General features: G+C 35.2%; 1 protein-coding gene across 2 annotated transcripts in view; it reads right to left on the bottom strand.

Moving 5' to 3' along the window:
• The window catches only part of PLOD2 (procollagen-lysine,2-oxoglutarate 5-dioxygenase 2), a 107,368-nt gene that overhangs the window by 12,831 nt on the left and 71,297 nt on the right, over nt 1–23,240 (bottom strand). For both annotated transcript variants that reach the window (XM_082461216.1, XM_082461215.1), the window contains exons 8-11: nt 17,193–17,294; nt 13,424–13,549; nt 11,588–11,709; nt 8,483–8,587 (exon numbers count right to left, since the gene is read on the bottom strand). In XM_082461216.1, the coding sequence (XP_082317342.1) occupies nt 8,483–8,587; nt 11,588–11,709; nt 13,424–13,549; nt 17,193–17,294 (455 nt within the window). The remainder of the gene's footprint in view (nt 1–8,482; nt 8,588–11,587; nt 11,710–13,423; nt 13,550–17,192; nt 17,295–23,240) is intronic.

Raw genomic sequence — 23,240 nt, forward strand, 5'->3', positions numbered from 1 at the left:
CACAACTCCTCCAAGAGGAAGGTTATAGACCAACTATTTCCACAAAAAAACCTATTTCACAACCCTCCAATCTTGTGAAGACCAGGTGTGCCCTTTCTCTTACCTATGGAAAAGTGACACACAGTTTGTAAATACACTTCATGCAAAATAATGATTGTAGTTTATTTTTCCTGGTTCCTATTAGAATAAAATGTTAACCAGATACATTTACATTTTGTTTTGTTTAGAATACCTATAATATTGGAAATAAAAACATAAATTAGAATCTACATATTATGTTAATCTAAGGAATGAATGATAATTCAATGTTGATAACTAACAAGATCAAATATTTAATAGAAAAAAATCTTGTAATTTATAATCTTAGCTGCCTGACAGAGCTGGAGAAAGAGACATTGAAAATCAAAATCCAACAATCATCGACAGGAAGACACTGGAATGCACCAAAAAAGATACCCCACATCCAAAGGCAAAGGAGAAGCCACAATGAGACGGTAGGAGGGGCGCAGTCAGAGTAAAATCAAATCCCATAACTGGTGGGTGGGTGACTCACAGACTGGTGAACACTTATACCACAGAAGTCCACCCACTGGAGTGAAGGTTCTGAGCCCCACGTCAGGCTTCCCAACCTGGGGGTCTGGCAACGGGAGGAGGAATTCATAGAGAATCAGACTTTGAAGTCTAGTGGGAATTGATTGCAGGACTTTGACAGGACTGGGGGAAACAGAGACCCCACTCTTGGAGGGCACACACAAAATAGTGTGCGCATCAGGACCCAGGGGAAGGAGCAGTGACCCCGGGGGAGACTGAACCAGACCGACCTCCTAGTGCTGGAAGGTCTCCTGCAGAGGTGGGGGGTGGGTCTGTTTCACTGTGGGGACAAGGACACTGGCAGCAGAAGTTCTGGGAAGTACTCCTTGGTGTGAGCCCTCCCAGAGTCTCTTACTAGACCCACCAAAGAGCCCAGGTAGGCTCCAGTGTTGGGTTGCCTCAGGCAAAACAACCAACAGGGAGGGAACCCAGCCCCACCCATCAACAGTCAAGTGGATTAAAGTTTTACTGAGCTCTGACCACCACAGCAACAGTCAGCTCTACCCACCACCAAAGCCTCCCATCAAGCCTCTTAGATGGCCTCAACCACCAGAGGGCAGACAGCAGAAGCAAGAAAAATTATAATCCTGCAGCCTGTGGAAGAAAAACAACATTCACAGAAAGACAGACAAGATGAAAAGGCAGAGGGCTATGTACCAGCTGAAGGAACAAGATAAAACTCCAGAAAAACAACTAAATGAAGTGGAGATAGGCAACCTTCCAGAAAAAGAATTCAGAAAAATGATGGTGAAGATGATACAGGACCTCGGAATAAGAATGGAGGCAAAGATCGAGAAGATGCAAGAAATGTTTAACAAAGACCTAGAAGAATTAAAGAACAAACAAACAGAGATGAAAATACAATAACTGAAATGAAAACTACACTAGAAGGAATCCATAGCAGAATAACTGAGGCAGAAGAACTGATAAGTGACCTGGAAGACAGAATGGTGGAATTCACTGCTGCGGAACAGACTAAAGAAAAAAGAATGAAAAGAAATGAAGACAGCCTAAGAGACCTCTGGGACAACACTAAACGCAACAACATTCGCATTATAGGGGTCCCAGAAAGAGAAGAGAGAGAGATAGGACCAGAGAAAATATTTGAAGAGATTATAGTCGAAGACTTCCCTAACATGGGAAAGGAAATAGCCACCCAAGCCCAGGAAGCACAGAGAGTCCCATACAGGATAAAGCCAAGGAGGAACACACCGAGACACATAGTAATCAAATTGGCAAAAATTAAAGACAAAGAAAAATTATTGAAAGCAGCAAGGGAAAAACGACAAATAACATACAAGGGAACTCCCATAAGGTTAACAGCTGATTTCTCAGCAGAAACTCTACAAGCCAGAAGGGAGTGGCATGATATACTTAAAGTGATGAAAGGGAAGAACCTACAACAAAGATTACTCTACCCGGCAAAGATCTCATTCAGGTTTGACGGAGAAATCAAAAGCTTTACAGACAAGCAAAAGCTAAAAGAAATCAGCACCACCAAACCAGCTCTACAACAAATGCTAAAGGAACTTCTCTAAGTGGGAAACACAAGAGAAGAAAAGGACCTACAAAAACAAACCTAAAACAATTAAGAAAATGGTCATAGGAACATACATATCGATAATTACCTTAAACATGAATGGATTAAATGCTCCAACCAAAAGACACAGGCTTGCTGAATGGATACAAAAACAACACCCATATATGCTGTCTACAAGAGGCCCACTTCAGACCTAGGGACACATACAGACTGAAAGTGAGGGGATGGAAAAAGATATTCCATGCAAATGGAAATCAAAAGAAAGCTGGAGTAGCTATACTCATATCAGATAAAATAGACTTTAAAATAAAGACTATTACAAGAGACAAAGAAGGACACTACATAATGATAAAGGGATCAATCCAAGAAGAAGATATAACAATTCTAAATATATATGCACCCAACATAGGAGCACCTCAATACATAAGGCAACTGCTAACAGCTCTAAAAGAGGAAATCGACAGTAACACAATTATAGTGGGGGACTTTAACACCTCACTTACACCAATGGACAGATCATCCAAAATGAAAATAAATAAGGAAACAGAAGCTTTAAATGACACAATAGACCAGATAGATTTAATTGATATTTATAGGACATTCCATCCAAAAACAGCAGATTACACTTTCTTCTCAAGTGCGCACGGAACATTCTCCAGGATAGATCACATCTTGGTTCACAAATCAAGCCTCACTAAATTTAATAAAATTGAAATCATATCAAGCATCTTTTCTGACCACAACGCTATGAGATTAGAAATGAATTACAGGGAAAAAAACGTAAAAAACACAAACATATGGATGCTAAACAATATGTTACTAAATAACCAAGAGATAACTGAAGAAATCAAAGAGGAAATCAAAAAATACCTAGAGACAAATGACAATGAAAACACAATTATCCAAAACCTATGGGATGCAGCAAAAGCAGTTCTAAGAGGGAAGTTTATAGCTATACAAGCCTACCTAAAGAAACAAGAAAAATCTCAAGTAAACAATCTAACCTTACACCTAAAGCAACTAGAGAAAGAAGAACAAACAAAACCCAAAGTTAGCAGAAGGAAAGAAATCATAAAGATCAGAGCAGAAATAAATGAAATAGAAACAAAGAAAACAATAGCAAAGATCAATAAAACTAAAAGCTGGTTCTTTGAGAAGATAAACAAAATTGATAAGCCATTAGCCCGACTCATCAAGAAAAAGAGGGAGAGGACTCAAATCAATAAAATTAGAAATGAAAAAGGAGAAGTTACAACAGACACTGCAGAAATACAAAGCATCCTAAGAGACTACTACAAGCAACTCTATGCCAAGAAAATGGACAACCTGGAAGAAATGGACAAATTCTTAGAAAGGTATAACCTTCCAAGACTGAACCAGGAAGAAACAGAAAATATGAACAGACCAATCACAAGTAATGAAATTGAAACTGTGATTAAAAATCTTCCAACAAACAGAAGTCCAGGAACAGATGGCTTCACAGGTGAATTCTATCAAACATTTAGAGAAGAGCTAACACCCATCCTTCTCAAACTCTTCCAAAAAATTGCAGAGGAAGGAACACTCCCAAATTCATTCTATGAGGCCACCATCACCTTGATACCAAAACCAGACAAAGATACTACAAAAAAAGAAAATTACAGACCAAGTATCACTGATGAATATAGATGCAAAAATCCTCAACAAAATACTAGCAAACAGAATCCAACAACACATTAAAAGGATCATACACCACGATCAAGAGGGATTTATCCCAGGGATGCAAGGATTCTTCAATATATGCAAATCAATCAATGTGATACACCATATTAACAAATTGAAGAATAAAAACCATATGATCATCTCAATAGATGCAGAAAAAGCTTTTGACAAAATTCAACACCGATTTATGATAAAAACTCTCCAGGAAGTGGGCATAGAGGGAACCTACCTCAACATAATAAAGGCCATATACGACAAACCCATGGCAAACATCATTCTCAATGGTGAAAAACTGGAAGTATTTCCTCTAAGATCAGGAACGAGATAAGGGTGTCCACTCTCACCACTATTATTCAACATAGTTTTGGAAGTTCTAGCCACGGAAATCAGAGAAGAAAAAGAAATAAAAGGAATACAAATTGGAAAAGAAGAAGTAAAACTGTCACTGTTTGCAGATGACATGATATTATACATAGGGAATCCTAAAGATGTCACCAGAAAACTACTAGAGCTAATCAATGAATTTGGGAAAGTAGCAGGATACAAAATTAATGCACAGAAATCTCTTGCATTCCTATACACTAATGATGAAAAATCTGAAAGAGAAATTATTGAAACACTCCCATTTACCATTGCAACAAAAAGAATAAAATACCTAGGAATAAACCTACCTAGGGAGACAAAAGACCTGTATGCAGAAAACTATAAGACACTGATGAAAGAAATTAAAGATGATACCAACAGGTGGAGAGATATACCATGTTCTTGGATTGGAAGAATCAATATTGTGAAAATGAGTATACTACCCAAAGCAATCTACAGATTCAATGCAATCCCTATCAAATTACCAATGTCATATTTTACGGAACTAGAACAAATCATCTTAAAATTTGTATGGAGACACAAAAGACCCCGAATAGCCAAAGCAGTCTTGAGGGAAAAAAACGGAGCTGGAGGAATCAGACTCCCTGACTTCAGACTATACTACAAAGCTACAGTAATCAAGACAATATAGTACTGGCACAAAGACAGAAACATAGATCAATGGAACAAGATAGAAAGCCCAGAGATAAACCCACGCACCTATGGTCAACTAATCTATGACAAAGGAGGCAAAGATATACAATGGAGAAAAGACAGTCTCTTCAATAAGTGGTGCTGGGAAAACTGGACAGCTACATGTAAAATAATGAAATTAGAACACTCCCTAACACCATACACAAAAATAAACTCAAAATGGATTTGAGACCTAAATGTAAGACCGGACACTATAAAACTCTTAGAGGAAAACATAGGAAGAACACTCTTTGACATCAATCACAGCAAGATCTTTTTTGATCCACCTCCTAGAGTAATGGAAATAAAAACAAAAATAAACAAATGGGACCTAATGAAACTTCAAAGCTTTTGCACAGCAAAGGAAACCATGAACAAGACGAAAAGACAACCCTCAGAATAGGAGAAAATATTTGCAAACGAATCAACGGACAAAGGATTAATCTCCAAAATATATAAACAGCTCATTCAGCTCAATATTAAAGAAACAAACAACCCAATCCAAAAATGGGCAGAAGACCTAAATAGACATTTCTCCAAAGAAGACATACAGATGGCCAAGAAGCACATGAAAAGCTGCTCAACATCACTAATAATTAGAGAAATGCAAATCAAAACTACAATGAGGTATCACCTCACACCAGTTAGAATGGGCATCATCAGAAAATCTACAAACAACAAATGCTGGAGAGGGTGTGGAGAAAAGGGAACCCTCCTGCACTGTTGGTGGGAATGTAAATTGATACAGCCACTATGGAGAACAGTATGGAGGTTCCTTAAAAAACTAAAAATAGAATTACCATATGATCCAGCAATCCCACTACTGGGCGTATACCCAGAGAAAACCATAATTCAAAAAGACACATGCACCCCAATGTTCATTGCAGCACTACTTACAATAGCCACGTCATGGAAGCAACCTAAATGCCCATTGACAGACGAATGGATAAAGAAGACGTGGTACATATATACAATGGAATATTACTCAGCCATAAAAAGGAACGAAATTGAGTCATTTGTTGAGACGTGGATGGATCTAGAGACTGTCATACAGAGTGAAGTAAGTCAAAAAGAGACAAACAAATATCGTATACTAACGCATGTATGTGGAAACTAGAAAAATGGTACAGATGAGCTGGTTTGCAGGGCAGAAGTTGAGACACAGATGTAGAGAACAGACATATGGACACCAAGGGGGGAAAACTGCAGTGGGGTGGGTATGGTGGTGTGCTGAATTGGGTGATTGGGATTGACATGTATACACTGATGTGTATAAAATTGATGACTAATAAGAACCTGCAGTATAAAAAAACAAACAAACAAAACAACTAATACTAAACTTTCATTGGGTTATTTGTATGGAAATATGTTAATATAAATGTTTCAGACATTACGTGAAATTTCTAAAAATCTTATATGTTCTGGTATAATAAGTCATAATTCTAGTTATTACTTTAAAATGTATATCTCAGAAATAACTAAATTTCCTTGTCAATTGCACCATTATGAACTTTCATCAAATCTTTAACTGTGGTCATTTTTAAGTCTTTTGTCATTTACAGACAGTTCTGGGTGTACTCCGATGCTTTTGCAAATATGTTCATATAAAAGGGTTTCATCTTCAAGGAATTCATAGAAAAGACTCTGACAAGTACAGGTTTCTGGTAACTGTACTGCTGAACTGAATGAATAAGCATTTTCAGAGCTCTAATGAAAAACTGATGAACTCATAAAAGTGCTAACAAAAGATCAAGATGAAAAAAAAAATTAATTACATGGGACTGAGTGAACTGATGAGGATGATTATAATTTTTGTGACTTTCTGTTTGAATTAAAAAAAAAAATCCCACAAGGACTCAGAGGCAAAGAATATACAAATCAATTTTCACTGCAAAGTAAAGGAGCTGTTACAGTGGAGGATTACTGGACTGAATGTCAACATTATGACATAGTATGAGTGTGTTTCGTGTTTGGTAATTGCAATCATTGTTGCTTTTGTTGTGGTCATCCATGTACAATGCTTGGTGTCAGTCTATTTATCGCTTGTAAAAATAAAATACAGTGTGTGTGTGTGAAAAAAAAAAAACCTTCTTCATACTTTTTAAGCTTCCTTTCTGCTTATTATATAGTTATATTCATTGAAATATATATTTCTACTAGGCTTAATACCTGTTACTTGCTGGGTAAAAATATGAATGAGCACAATAATGAAATTCTTTTACACTTATTATTTTGCTGTCTGCTTTGTACCAGTTTTCATTGAAATACTTGTCTATATATATTGTGGTTACCTATACATTCACATTTATTGCATTTTGTTGCTTGTTATGCATTTTTACTGATATATCTTCTCTGTCTGTATGTATTGGCTAGGAATTCATTCAAAATCACCTTCGATCATGTTTTTTGGTTAATAGTATTCACTAAAATAGAGTGGGAAAAATTCACTTTCATAATATTGCATGTATGGTACAGAGTGTCATTTGTTAGTAAATTCATTATGCTTTGATACTTGCCACATACCCCAGTTTTCATTAATATCTATGTATTTCTTTTTTGTTATGTAATATGTTTTTCATGATTTTTCTTTGTCTTTCTAGAAATCATTGTATCTTCCTCCATATAAATCATATGCAATAAAAATAAATAAATAAATAAATAAATCTTTTCTATGTTAAGCCAAAAAAAAAGAAAATCAAAATCCATCTTCTGTGTACCTCAATGTTTTCAGTATGGTATTAGAAGATTAATACTGAGAGGTTTTAGCTTTTGAAATAATAACTGAATTCTCAAATTGACAAATTACACAAACGATGGATTAGTAGAGTATAATAGACTTCTTACATATTTTATTCAGAAAAATGAAAACAGTAATTCAAACGTTTCATTGCTAACCATTCCATTTGTTAAGAGAAATGATTGTGTTAATAATATATGTGAACATACACAGAGTAATACCTGGCACTTAATAAGCACTCACTAAAGGTGGGGTATTAGTAAGAGTATTAATAGTAGTAGCAGCAGTAGTAGTAAATGAAGATTAATATCATTATAAGCTGGTATAGATGGTGCCCTTTACCCATTTCAATTCAGTTAAATGAAAACAGGTACTGCCTAGAGATAATTAGTTCAGTACTAAACAAAATCACAGGTCAGGCTGTGGAATAATATGTACCTCTGAAATTTCTTTCATATTCTAAGAACTTCCAACTCTGTAATAACTTTTTAGGTCTGAAGTTTTATGAAATTCTACTTTAAAAATATCTGTGGAAAATAAGACAATTCTATTTTTAGATAGATCACAATTTCATCTAGCTTTAAATAGAAAAATAGGCCAAATATAATTGATAAACATCAAATTTGTGATTGTAACTAATATTGAATATTTTGAAATTTTCATCAGGTTGTTTTCTATTTGACTTCTTTAAAAGAAAACTAATTACTTAGAATTGAAAGTTTATAAGGTGTAGAAAATAATTTCTTGTGAGTTCCCTCAATTTGCTAAACACAGACAAGTAATTATAGCATGTCCACGTAGATACAGAAAATAATTATAATTTTAAACATAAATTGCCATTGAATCATATATAGTACCTGTTTTGTTCAATCAAAATTTTTAAAGTCCTTGGATTTGTCAAAACAACATCTGCATCCACACTAAAGTAATAATCACAGTTTTCATCCTGACGGCAAAAATCCCTGTCATTGAAAAAGAAATAAAATATGCATTAAATAAAATAAATATTTGCTGGTTGAAAAATGTTAACATAAAGCTCATAAGCAAAATAAGGTTTCTCTAAAATACTTTTCTAATCAAAATAGTAAGACTGTATCCAAAAGGATAAATATTATCTTAAATTTCAAAATAGTCAGTTGATCAACACAGATGTTCACGGGTAGAGTGAAACTAAAACTTTTAGGGCAAGTGAAATATATTTTCAAGCCACTAAATACTTCAAAGCATAAAACATCCAGTCAGAAGGGCAATTTATAATTCAGCATTTAATTCTCTCTAAAAAGGGAACATAATTTATATCAATGTATTTATCAACAAATTTTTTTCACAAATCAAAATGTTTTCTGCACACAGACACACAAACACACATTCACAGTGTAAAATCCTGTATAACCAACAACTCAGTTTTAATTGAATCTTGGAAACACAGGTGTATAACTCTTTAGGTGTTAATACTTTTTAAACTTGATTTGCGTGGAATTCTTTCTAAGATGGTCATTGCCCTGCTCCTTATCCGGGGACACGGATTGTGATGTATGCTTTCTTGGTAGAGTCTGGAGCGTTATCAGGAACGCGAAGGAATGAACTACTTGTGATACATGATAGGCTTCCAAGTCTTATGGTTTCTGCATTTGGAGCTCTCTCTTTCTGAGCTCTCCTCCCTCACTGCTGATCCGAGTTATCACTTTCTGCTACTGTCAGTGTTTACCTCCATGACACATTTGTTTCTAAGCAACTGTCAAGCAGGACACCAGACAGGAAAGTTTGTTAAAATTGTGCAAAACAATTAGAGGAAATTTTTTTAAAATACTGTAACTATGCACGGTGACAGATGGTAACTAGACTTATTGTGGTGATTATTTCACAATGTATACAAATATTGAAGCTGTGTTGTATACCTCAAACTAACATTATATGTCAATTATACCTCAATAAAAATGAAAATCAAATAACTTTTTTAAAAACAGCTCAAATTATCTTGGAAAAAAAGTTAAAAATGTATACCGCATGATTTCAAGATTAATATAAATCCCTAGTAATAAAGTGTAGCACTGATCTTAGAGCAATCAAACAGAATTGAGAGCTCACAATCACTCATAAATACTCAGTTATCTGATTTTTGACCAAGGCCAAGTCAATTAAGTAGGAAAAGAAAAGCCTTAAATTAAAAAGGAGCGTTGAAACAACTGGAATTTCATTTGCAAAGAATAAAAGTTGACCCCTACTTCACTCCAAACACAAAAATGTATTCAAGATGAATTGCAGATTGAAACATCTTAAACATAAATGCTAGAATGATAAAGCTTATGAAAGAAAAATTCCAAAGAATGTCTTCATGACACTGGAATAATAAAGATTTCTTAAACAGAAAATAAACCCCAAAGCACAACGCATAAAAGAAAAAGATGAAGTAGAATTTTATTAAAATTAAAATTTCTTCTCATTAAAAGGCAATATTTAAAAAGCAAAAAATCAAGCCATAGAATGGAGCAAATATTCACAAAACATTATAGATAGAGATAGAGATAGAGTTTAGATTGATAGGTAGATAGATAGATAGATTTTGTATACAAAATATATAAAGAATTCCTACAAATACACAACAAGATAACCCAATGTAAACAAAGATGCACAAAAGATTTAGATACCTTTAGATACCTAACCACAGTAAGATACCTTTTCATACCCAGTAGGGTGGCTAAAATAAAAAAGATGGGCAATATCAAATGTTGACAAACATGTGCAGCAGCTGGAGCTCTATTACCTTGCTGTTACAAGTGTAAAATGTACAACCATTTTGCACTATTTAGCTGTTTCTTATAAACATACATCTATCCTAATCCTATGACCTAGTTAGTCCACTCCTTGGTATTTTCCCAAAATATACTAAAGCATATGTACACACACACACACACACACATACACACAACACACATATTCACACTTCTAATAAAGAATCTTCATTAGCAGCCTTATTCATAATGGCCCCAAACTGGACATAGCCCAATGTCTATCACCAGGGGCGTGTGTAAACCACTTGCAGTATATTCATATGATAAAATACTAGTCAGCAATGAAAAGGAATGAGCTGCTGATAATTGTAATGACATGAGTGAATTAAAAAACACTGTGCTAAGGCAAAGCCAGATACAACAGAGCACATACAAAAATTTTTTAAATAGAGAAAGTAAGTTCTAAATGTGGACCCAAGGTACTCTCCAATGATGAAGTTATGGAACCATTAGTAATAACATCTGTTTGGTTTTTCTAAGGCCCATTTTCCTGCCTGTCCCTTTACCCCCATAATAGGCACTGTCCATCACTTTGGGCCTGAAGCTTCCACAGCACAAGACAAGAACATCTCCTGCTGAGAAATCACTGAGTCTTACCTTTTCATTACCAGCTTTTAACCCACTGATGGGCATATTCAATTAACATTCACTGAATAAGTGATCGTTTTTGCTATTACCAGAATTTTATTAGTAATCTGTCTGAAGTATTAAAGGGGCTAAACAAAGGACCTAAAATATTTCTTCTGTGGTTATAGTACTATTTAGATCAATAGGTAACTAGAATATCTGAAACACACATTTCTGCCACACAAAAGCTTCAGATAATGTATATTTAAATCACTCCTACATCAGTCACACTACTCATCTGTCTGGGGATTTAAATCTTGATCTGAAGTTCAGTTAACAGTCTGATTAAATATATTGACTCTTAGCCATTAAAAGAAAAACGTAAATAACTTTCATGGCCCTTTAGACATAAATACACACAAACATAGATACAGTTCGAACAGCAGAGGTATGCTCATGTGTGGGCACAAACACACACAGACACACACGCACACACACAGTTGAGACATCCAAGTTTAGGACACTAATTTTGAAGAAAAGTTGTCTTTCTTTTTTAAGTTTCTTTAGTAGATACTGGTTGAATTTAAATTTGCTAAAACATACATTCCCATGTTTCTGGCTTCGGCTTGACTTAGATTTTCTTCCGGTCCTACTATTTTCATAGTAGTGATTTCATGTTTAGCTTTATCAAAAAACACCTTGATGTCCTTTTCATGATAAACTTCCTGTAACATATTTTAAAAATTGAAAATTAGTTTAAAAAAAAGGAGAAAAGTAGTGAGATAAAACACAACAAGATGACTGAAGTATTCATATGTAGGGATGACTTCACATTCAAAATTTGTGAATTCCACCATTCACATATTCACTCACTACAGGCAAAGTGATAACTATATTAAGCATATTATATTGAAATATCATCTAAATATCACATGTAGAATCTAAAATACATACATATCAATTTTTTTTAAAAAAGATACTTCAAAATTCTTTTAACATCTACTCCTAGTCCTTGCATTAATATTTAAATCCTGAGTGCTATAAAATATTTATTTCTGACTTGAGAGGGAAAATGGCTTGTGCCCTGAGAATCTTAGACATGTTTTGTAAAATATCCATAAAAAATATCTATTAAACCTAACAGATTAACCTGTTATAATCTTTTTTATAAAATAAATATTACAATATTATTTTAAGCAGAGAGAAAATTAATGGTCACATAAAAAGTTGTGTCTTTTATAAAAAGAAGGGAAAGTTAAAATTTTATTGATAAGAAAATATGATGAGAAAATAATCAACATGAAAAGTCATCAAATTAGTGTGATTCAACTGTGCTAAAATTTAGATAAGGTTATCTAACTGTGCTAAAATTTAGATAAGGTTATCTATCTCCATCATTAGAGCATTTCAGAGCTCTTTATGTATCAAGTCTCACTAAGTATTTTTGACAGCTTTTCACAGCTTGTTAAAACTACTTATCATACAAAAGCTGCATAGAGTTAATTTTAAATAAAAGAAGATAAAAACTCCTGCTATCAAGAGGTTTTAGGTCCTATGAAAGGAGGAAAAATATAAATAAAAGACACAATACATAAAAACAAAATACTTCAATGTAAGTACATGTATTACAATGCATTTTACAAAGCCAATGCTCAATACATTCACCCCTTTAAACTTATGTGAGGTGGTTTTCTGCAAATATAAAATAGTCTCTGGAAAAGGCAAATGATTAGCTGATATGTACATCAGGAAGAAAGAACAATCTTAAACAAAAAGTATTAGGACAAAAGAGAGAAAAGAGCATACTTCACAGCTATTGAGTTTTTCTAGGTGATAATAAATGCCAACTGTTTTAACAGGGAAGAGACAAGCAAAATTGAAAAATATTGAGGAAAAATGTCTTTAAATTTAGACTATACGTAGGAGGTATTTGGGAGGTTCTGAATATTTTTGAAGGAAATGACAGTATCAAAATCTTTAGAGGAAGAGCGTGCCATTGTGTAATTAATCAAAACAATACTGTATATGGAAGATATTTCAAGTTCTGATGTTGGGTATTATCATTAGCTGCAAACAATTTAATGATCGGTTCTATAAAAGAAAGTACCAGAACTAACCCAGAGGCAAAGGACTAGAGGCCCTTTGACATCTCTTCATTATATATTAAGTTGAACATATAAAACTGGCTGATATTCAACCATTTTTGATCTACAAAAAATTGACAGTTTCATGTGTCTCATTCCAATAGTATGATACTAGTTTCTAAACTTTAAAATCCTTAGGTCCTAAATACGCAGAGTAGTAATGACTTCAAAAATCCCCCACTGAATTTAACTCAAATTTTAAAATTTTTTTTTAGACATGACTAAATAATAACAAATAGTTCCAAATAAGATCAAAATAGTTTTCCCATCAAATATTCATTTCTCAAATACTTACTTTGTTATGGATAAAGAGTTTAACGGCTTCTTTTGGGTAATCCAGTGTCAACAATATGTCCAGAAATCGAGGTAGGAAAGGGGTTGGTTGCTCAATAAAAACACCTATTGTTACATTTGGGTGAACCTTTGTTTTGTGGCAAACATAAAAGCAAATTAGAATTAGCATGGTTTTACTTTAAATTCTATTCAAGTTTTAATCAATACAACATAAAACATACTAGAATATCGGTACAACTTAACCTTCTAAATTTGATTGCCTCATGACAATTCCCTAATACATTTTTGTGGACCCCACCAAAGTGATTTTACTGAATCACATCTTGACATTATGATTTAGGTTGAAGAGGAAACTCAATATCGTATAACATAGGGATACTCTAATTAAGGTTATTGCCTGCTCTACTATTTAACGTTTCCTTTAAGATAGTCCTAAAAGAAACTTCCTTCAGATCTGAATCTATTTGACAGCTTCATCTATGAAGCCAGAATGCTAATTGTGCTTCCATGTTTGTTTCCATGGTTTGGAAGTTTAGTGGTTAATTTGTAGCTCAAAGAAAACAATCACAGAGGACTTGAGACTTTATTTCTATCCTTGAACCTTTAATCTCATTTTATTGATAGTACTTTATTTTGCTTCATCATTATATTATATATAAGGAAAGCTACTTTCTTTCACTAATATATTTTATCTTGTATCGATTTTTAACATTTTCTTAATTTCTGTTTGGGTATGTTTTAGAGAATAGTTTCTTTCATTCATTGTATGAACAATTCTGAAATATCCACTATTAGTCCGTCCTTGTGATAAGAAACATTTTTAAAAAGGAGTGAAAATCCCTTGCTTGGAAAACTAACAAATGATTGAGGAAGACAGAAACATATGTAAATGCCATGTAATAGTGTTATTACCAGAACCATATGAAAGATTTCTTTATAATGCTTTTTTTAATCAGTGTCTTAAAGCCTGACTTTAAAGATTATAGATTTTTAAATTACAAACTACATACAGATGGGTGGAGGAGGTCAAAACGTAAAAAAAATAAATAAATACAGTGCATTACTGAGCAAGAAAAAAAATTTTAATAAAGATTACAGATATTTTAAAGTACCATATATGTTAAGTGCTGAATTAGGTACCTCTCCCCCATCTTTTCACACATGATACCTCACATATTCCTGTTATCTGGATAATAACATTATTTGTTTGCATTGAAGTACAAGTCATACACTGTTGTCCTTCTTACCAATTCATTGTCACCCAAATATTTATTGCTAAATCAATAAACAAATACAAACAACTAAAGACAAAATATCTACCTTCTAGGAGTTCTCAATTTAACATGGAAAATGAGTAAAAACTAGATGACAACTCTGCCTTATCAAATGATGTGATGCATTTCATTTAAATTTTGTAATAACCTTAGAAGTTATTATCCCAAATTTACACATGAGGAAAATGGGACTTAGAAGAGTTAAACAACTCAGAACACATAAATTAGCAGGTAAAGAACTGGGCTTCAACATGCTACATCTCCACTGTCAATCTAAGCTCATTTTTATATACTAATGATAATAAGAGTACAACAGTTAGCTATTATCAAGGCTTAGCACCTCATATATATAATTTATACATATAAAATATCATTATATATACATCTATATAATTTCATTTAACCCTTCTACCAATCCTCTGAGATAGCCATTATCATTTTTACATATAAAGAAACTTGCCTATGGCCCACACCTAAGTACATGGTAGCCCTAGATCTTAACTACCCACATAATTTTAATTTTTATATCTCTGTTGCATAATTACTACACATATAAAACACATAAGAAATTTATTTTGCATAATAAAATGGTTTTCCTCTCTAACAGTCTATAAGACAAAAAAGCTTAGCTTAAGAATTAGGTGATTTTCACCTATATGCAAAAAATAAAGATAAAAAACTATAATATGAATATTTTTCAATCTTTGCACCAGAAAGTTTATGTAAAAGGATACTAAACAGATAAAAAGCTTTAACTCTCCCTCCAGAAGACTTTGCAGAAAAGATCAGGATAAATTTTTAAACATCTTCATGATGAAGCTTCAGTCAGAAAGTTTCTGGCTTTCTTTCCAGATAGGAAACATGCAGTCTGTTATTTGAGAGACTGGCCAAAAAGTCTTATTTTCAAGTAAAACAGGGTTATATTCAGAAGGTCCTAAATGTGGACAAGTTACTCTTTATCCTCCTTTTCAGAATAGAACAGAAACTATTTAATTCAGGAGCCTGAGTGTTTTACAGTGAGAGTATTTTTGTATTTGCATGGGAACAGGAGTCACCAGAACTATATTAAGGTGAATTTTATTTCTGTCTATACTTATCTGACATGCTGTAGATACTCAATAAACCTATGGTGAATGAAGGAAAGAATCAGCCTTAATGACAAAATCATCCCTAGAATTCAATTGTTCATACACATAATCGTCTTCCAAGTTACAAGAGAAATTTTTTGGAAGAAAAACGTTACTACAGGATATCCTAAAACTGTTCTGGTTGATGAGAGAAGGATGCATAAAATGTTTAATAGACACATAATAATTACTTCCAGTTGCTCATTTACTCTCAACGTATAAACGTTAAACCATAGCTATAATTCTCTATGAAACACATGTATAAGTAGCACTGTGTCTGGCATATAATATGTACATCAATCCAAGCGAAATTGCACAGTGATCAAGATTATAGGATCTGGAGCCAGACTGCCTAAATTTAAATCCCACCCCCAACACTTAAAAAAAGTCACATGCCTTAAGCAAGTCACTGAACGTATATATACCTCAGTTTTCTCATCTGTAAAACTCAGTCAACAGTACTACCTACTTAAGGGATTTGTGAAATTAATATAAGTTACTATCTATAAAATATTAAAACAGTCCTTAGTTATACAATAATATATTATTTTAAAATCATCAAATCTGAAAATCAAGCACAGATAAAATTAGTCCATGTAAATAATGAAACATTGTACCTCAACACTTTGACCAAGTTACCAGACTAAAATAAAACAAGAGCACCCAATCATAGCCAGCGAGTAAGTATTAACAACCAAGCCCTTTTCACTGGGGTCAATTATTAACTGGTTCTGCTGGAAATACACAAATCCAGCAATTTTCGGAGTCATCATGTTTTAGCTTTTTAAATCCATTATCTACTATATTATCAATACTATAAAATAATGTGCTTTTTTTCTTTCACAAATTATTGTATTTCATAACAATGTACTTTTTTTTAATAGATCTTTATTAGAGTATAATTGCTTCACAATACTGTGTTAGTTTCTGTTGCACAACAAAGCAAATCAGCCATATGCATACACATGTCCCCATATCCCTTCCTCTTGAGCCTCCCTCCCATCCTCCCTATCCCACCCCTCTAGGTGGTCACAAAGCACCGAGCTGATCTCCCTGTGCTATGCGGCTGCTTCCCACCAGCTATTTTACATTTGGTAGTGTATATATGTCCATGCTATTCTCACTTCACCCCAGCTTCCCCCTACCCCCACTGTGTCCTCAAGTCCATTCTCTATGTCTACGTCTTTATACCTGCCCTGCTACTAGATTCATCAGTACCATTTTTTTTTTTGAGATTCCATATATATGTGTTAGCATACGGTATTTGTTTTTCTCTTTTTCACTTACTTCACTCTGTATGACAGACTGTAGGACCATCCACCTCACTACTTTTTATTACTACGTTTCACACAGAGTCAATTCCACTTACATCTACTGCAGACAAGTCAATTGTATCCACTTCACAAAGAGTGCAGCCACTGTCTTGTGTCCATGCATTAGGTACATAGTTTCCAAAATAATTCAGGAGAATCTAGCAAAAGAAGGAAAACTGTATTAACAAAAGTAAACCTTGGACTTCCCTGGTGGTGCAGTGGTTAAGAATCCGCCCGCCAATGCAGGGGACAGGGGTTCAATCCCTGGTCCGGGAAGATCCCACATGCTGCAGAGCAACTAAGCCTGCGAGCCACAACTACTGAGCCCACGTGCCACAACTACTGAGCCCTCACACCTAGAGCCCGTGTTCCACAACCACAGCAAGAGAAGTCACCGCAATGAGAAGCCCGCGCAGCACAACAAAGAGTAGTCCCCGCTCACCGCAACTAGAGGAAGCCTGCATGCAGCAACGAAGACCCAATGCAGCCATTAAATAATTAATTAATTAATTAATTAAAAGACCCTTCTCAAAAAAAAGAAAAAAAGTAAGCCTCTCCCATCAATGTGCTTTCATTCTATAAACCTCCAACTTCAAAGCATGTTTTCTGCATTAGGATATCCCCTTAATAATTCTACTAATACAGTGCACAGTGAATGGGGCAGTGCCAGTGTGTACAGTGAATGGGGCAGTGCCAGTGTGACCTCCTACCAGCCATCACCACACAAAACAAATATTGTATATACTTTATCACCAAAAGGCACTAAACTCTTTTGGGAAACTATGTTACCCACTATGACCCAGACTTCTGGGCAGTGATTCAAGGGCACCAACGTGAAGAAAAGAAAGCCTGCAGATTAAAACAGATCTAGAACAAGTCCTAATTAGAACCACCTCACAAATCGTATCAATAATAAACTAAAGTGGGGGTAGAACAAGACAGCAGAGAAGGAAGACCCTGGGCTCACCTCCTCCCAGAGATACACCAAAATTACAACTACAGATAGAGAACCGTCTCTGAGAATGACCTGAAGACTAGAAGAAAATACTTTCCACAACTGAAGATAAAAAGAAAAACCTACAATGAGACAGGTAGGAAGGGCAGAGATGCAGTCTAATCAGAACCCATGTACCCAGTGAAGGAACCCACAAGTGGGAGGGGTATCACAGCCCCAGAGGTCTTCCCCAAGGAGCGAAGGGTCCAAGCCCCACCTTGGGCTCCCCTTCCTGGGAGACCTGCACCAGAAAGATGAGCCCCCATAACAACTGGCTTTAAAACCATTGGGGTTTATGCGCAGGAGAGCAGAAGGGCCGTAGGAAACTGAGACTCTGCTCTTAAAGGGCACATGCACAGATTCACTCTTTCCAAGTCCCAGTGCAGAGGCAGCAGTTAGAAAAGTGCCTAGGTGATATAAGAAAGAAATTCATTTACTAATTTTAGGGCATGTGCTTGAGGGGCAGGGATCTGTTGCAACTTTCTCTGGGTATAAAGGGGCTGGCAGATGCCAGTGTTTTTATTTGTTTTGTTTTTATTTGGCTCACCTTCTACCTAGCAACCTGGCACTAGCAGGTGACATTTCTGACTCTCTCCATCAAACTTAATAGTACCATTTGCCCCACCCCGGTTTGCCCATGGACCTGACACAGCCAGCATTCCTCTAAAGTGGCCCCCTACCTTGCCAGTCCCAACAAGCACCCTCATCCAGCACCAGAGCCCCACTAAAGCAGCCCTTCACCCTGCCAGTCCCAGCAGGTGCCCTTGGTCGGCACCAACGTCTCCTCAAAGAGGGTCCCATCCCATTGGCCAACGCAGTACACCAGAGTGCCCACAACAGTTGTGGCCAGGCCTTACAGCCAGTTGTACTGGGGACCAGCCCCATACACTAGTGCACCCACAGCAACTGCAGCCCAGCCACAACAGGAGGATGCACACAGCCCACACAGAGGACATTACTGGAGCACCTGGCGCGGGTGACCAGGAAGGACCACACCACTGGGCCCCACAGAACACCTTCTACACAAAGCCATTCTTTGAAGACCAGGAGATATAGCTGATCTACCTAATACATAGAAACAAACACAGAGAATTAGGTAAAGTGAGGAGACAAAGGAATATGTTCCAAATGAAAGAACAAGACAAAAACCTCAGAAAAAACTAAACAAAATAGAGAAAAACTAGAAACTAGAGGGAACCACCAGCAGATTAGATGATGCAGAGGAAAGGATCAGCAATCTGGAGGACAGGCTAATGGAAATCACCCAATCAAAATAGCAAAAAAGAAAAAAGAATTTTAAAAAATGAGGATAGTTCAAGGAACCTCTGGGATAACAATAAGCATTCTAACATTTGCATTATAGGGGTCCCAGAAGGAGGAGAAAGAAAGGGACAGAAAACCTATTTGAAGAAACAATAGATGAAAATTCCCCTAAACTGGTGAAGGAAATACATTTGAGTCCATGAATCCCAGAGAATTCCTAAAAGGTGAACCCAAGGGGATCTTCACATATACACTATCATTAAAATGTCAGAAGTTAAAGATAAAGAGAGTATTAAGGGCAGCAAGAGAAAAACAACTTGACACATACAAGGTAGAACCAGTGAGGTTATCAGCTGATTTTTCAGCAGAAAACTTGCAGGCCAAAAGGTAGTGGCATGACATATTCAAAGAACTGAAAGGAAAAACACAACCAAGAACCTCTAGCTGGCAAAGTTAATGTTCAGAATTGAAGGAGAGATAAAGAGTTTACCAGACAAGCAAAAAGTAAACGAGTTCATCACCACTAAACCAACCTTTTAAGAAATGTTAAAAGGACTTCTTTAAGCAGAAGAGACAAGAACATAACCAGAAATATGAAAATTATGCAAGAGAAAAATGCCACCAGTAAAGGCAAATACAAAGTAAAGGTAATGGATCAACCAACTATATAGCTAGTATGAAGATTAAAATAAAAAAATAGTAAAATCAAATATATCTACAATAATTATTTAAGGACACATAAAATTTTTTAGATGTAAAATATGACATCAAAAACATAAAACATGGCAGAGGGGAGTAAAAATGTAGTGTTTGTAGAATACACTCTAACTTAAACAACGATCAACTTAAAATAGACTGCTATATACATAGGTTGTTACATAAGAACCTCATGGTAACCATAAGCCAATTGATATTAGATACACAAAAATAAAGAGGAAGTAATACAAACATTAACTGTAAAGAAAGTAACCAAATCACAAGAGAAGAAAGGAACACAGAAGAACAACAAAAATAACCAGAATACAACTAACAAAATTGCAGTAAGTACATACCTATCAATAATTACTTTAAATGTGAATGGAATAAATGTTCCAATCCAGAAAATAGGGTGGCTGAATGGATAAAAACAACAAGATCCATATACATGCTGCCTACAAGAGACTCACTTCACATCTAATGTCACACAAGGACTAAAAGTGAGGGGATGGAAAAGGGTATTCCATACCATACAAACAGACATGAAAAGAGATTGGTGATAGCAATCCTTATATCAGACAAAATAGACTTTAAAACAAAGACTGTAAAAAGAGACAAAGATATTACATAATGATAAAGGGATCAATCCACCAAGAAGACAGAACAACACACACACGTACATACACACACCCATAGGAGTATCTAAACACATAAAGCAAATACTAACAAACATAAAGGGAGGAACTGACAGTAACACAATAATAGTAGAAGACCTTAACACCTCACTTACATCAGTGGACAGATCATCCAGATAGAAAATCAATAAGGAAACACTGGCCTTAAATGACGCATTAGACCATATGGACCTTTCTTTTTTTTTTAATGTTTTCAATTTTTTATTTTTTAACATCTTTATTGGAGTATAATTGCTTTACAATGTTGTGTTAGTTTCTGCTGTATAACAAAGTGAATCAGCTATATGTATACATATATCCCCATATCCCATCCCTCTTGCATCTCCCTCCCACCCTCCCTATCCCACCCCTGTAAGTGGTCACAAAGCACCGAGTGATCTCCCTGTACGATGCAGCTGCTTCCCACTAGCTATCTATTTTACATTTGGTAGTGTATATATATCAGTGCTACCCTCTCACTTCGTCCCAGTTTACCCTTCCCCCACCCATGTCCTCAAGTCCATTCTCTATGTCTGCATCTTTATTCCTGTCCTGTCCCTAGGTTCTTCAGAACCATTTTTTTTTTTAGATTCCATATATATGTGTTAGCATATGGTATTTGTTTTTCTCTTGCTGACTTACTTCACTCTGTATGACAGACTCTAGGTCCATCCACCTCACTACAAACAACTCAATTTCGTTTCCTTTTATGGCTGAGTAATATTCCATTGTATATATGTGCCACATCTTCTTTATCCATTCTTCTGTCAACGGACACTTAGGTTGCTTCCATGTCCTGGCTATTGTAAATAGTGCTGCAATGAACATGGACTTAATAGATCTGTATAGAATATTCCATCCCAAAGCAGCAAAATATACTTTCTTTTCAAGTGCACATGAAACACTTCCCAGGACAGATGATGTGCTAGGCCACAGAACAAGTCTCAATAAATTTAAGACTGAAATCATATCAAGCATATTTTCCAACCACAAGGGCATGAGATTAGAAACCAGCTACAAGAAAAAAAAACTGCAAAAAATACAAACATGTGAAGGCTAAACAATATACTAGTAACCAACCAATAGGTGACTGAAAATATCAATGAGGAAATAAAAAAATATCTCCAAGTGAGAATGGAAAAACAAGGATCCAAAATCTGTGGGATGCAGCAAAAGTAGTTCTAAGAGGAAAATATACAGTGATACAGGCTGGCCTATCTCAGGAAACCAGAAAACAATAAACAATCTAACCTTACACTTACAGGAACTAGAAAAAGAAACAAAACCCAAAGTTAGTAGAAGGAAGGAAATAATAATAATGAAAGTGGAAATAAATGAAATAGATACTAAAAAAAAGAAAAACATCACTGAAACTAAGAGCTGGTTCTTTGAAATAATAAACAAAATCAACAAACCTTTAGCCAGATTCACTCAGGAAAAAAAAGAGAGCCCAAATCAATAAAACCAGAAATGAAGGAGGAGAAGTTAAAAAGGACACCACAGAAATACAAAGGACCATAAGAAGTTACTACAAACAATTATATGCCAACAAACTGGCCAACCTAGAAGAAATGGATAAATTCCTAGAAACATACAGGCATACCTCAGAGATATTACGGGTTTAGTTCCAAACTACCACGATAAAACGTATATTGAAATAAAGCAAGTCACAGAAATTTTTTGGCTTCCCAGTGCATATATCAGGTTTGTTTACACAACAGTGTAGTCTATTAAGCGTGCAATAGCATTGTGTCTAAAAAAACCAATGTACATACCTTACTGAAAAAATACTTTATTGCTAAAAATTGCGAACCATCATCTGAGCCTTCAGTAAGTCATAATCTTTTTGCTGGTTGCGGGTCTTGCCTCAATGCTGATGCTGCTGACTGATCAGAGTGGTGGCTGCTGGAGGGTGGGGTGACTGTGGCAATGTCTTAAAATAAGACAACAGTGAAGTCTGCCACATCAACTGACTCTTCCTTTCACAAATTATTTCTCTGTAGCATGCAGTGCTGTTTAATAGCACTTTACCCACAGCAGAACTCTTTTCAAATTTGGAGTAAACCTCTCAGACCATGCCGCTGCTTTAAAACTACATTTATGTAATATTCTAAACGATTTGTCATCATTTCAACATTTGATTAAAGTTTGCCATTTTATATGGGTGAGGTTCATGACACCCCAAAACAATTACATAGTAATATCAAAGATCACTTATCGCCATAACCGCTAACTGGTCACAGATCACCATAACAAATACAACAATAATGAAAAAGTTAGAAATATTATGAGAATTACCAGAATGTGACACAGACACATGAAGTGAGCAAATGCTGTTGGAAAAATGGTGCTGATAGACTACTCAACACATGGTTGCTACAAACCTTCAATTTATAAAAAACGTAGTATCTGTGAAGTGCAATAAAACAAAGTGCAATAAAATGAAGTAGGCCTATACAATCTTCCAAGAATGATCA

Source organism: Balaenoptera physalus (genome assembly GCF_965194825.1).
Source record: "Balaenoptera physalus genome assembly, chromosome: 4".
Taxonomy (NCBI): Eukaryota; Metazoa; Chordata; class Mammalia; order Artiodactyla; family Balaenopteridae; genus Balaenoptera; species Balaenoptera physalus.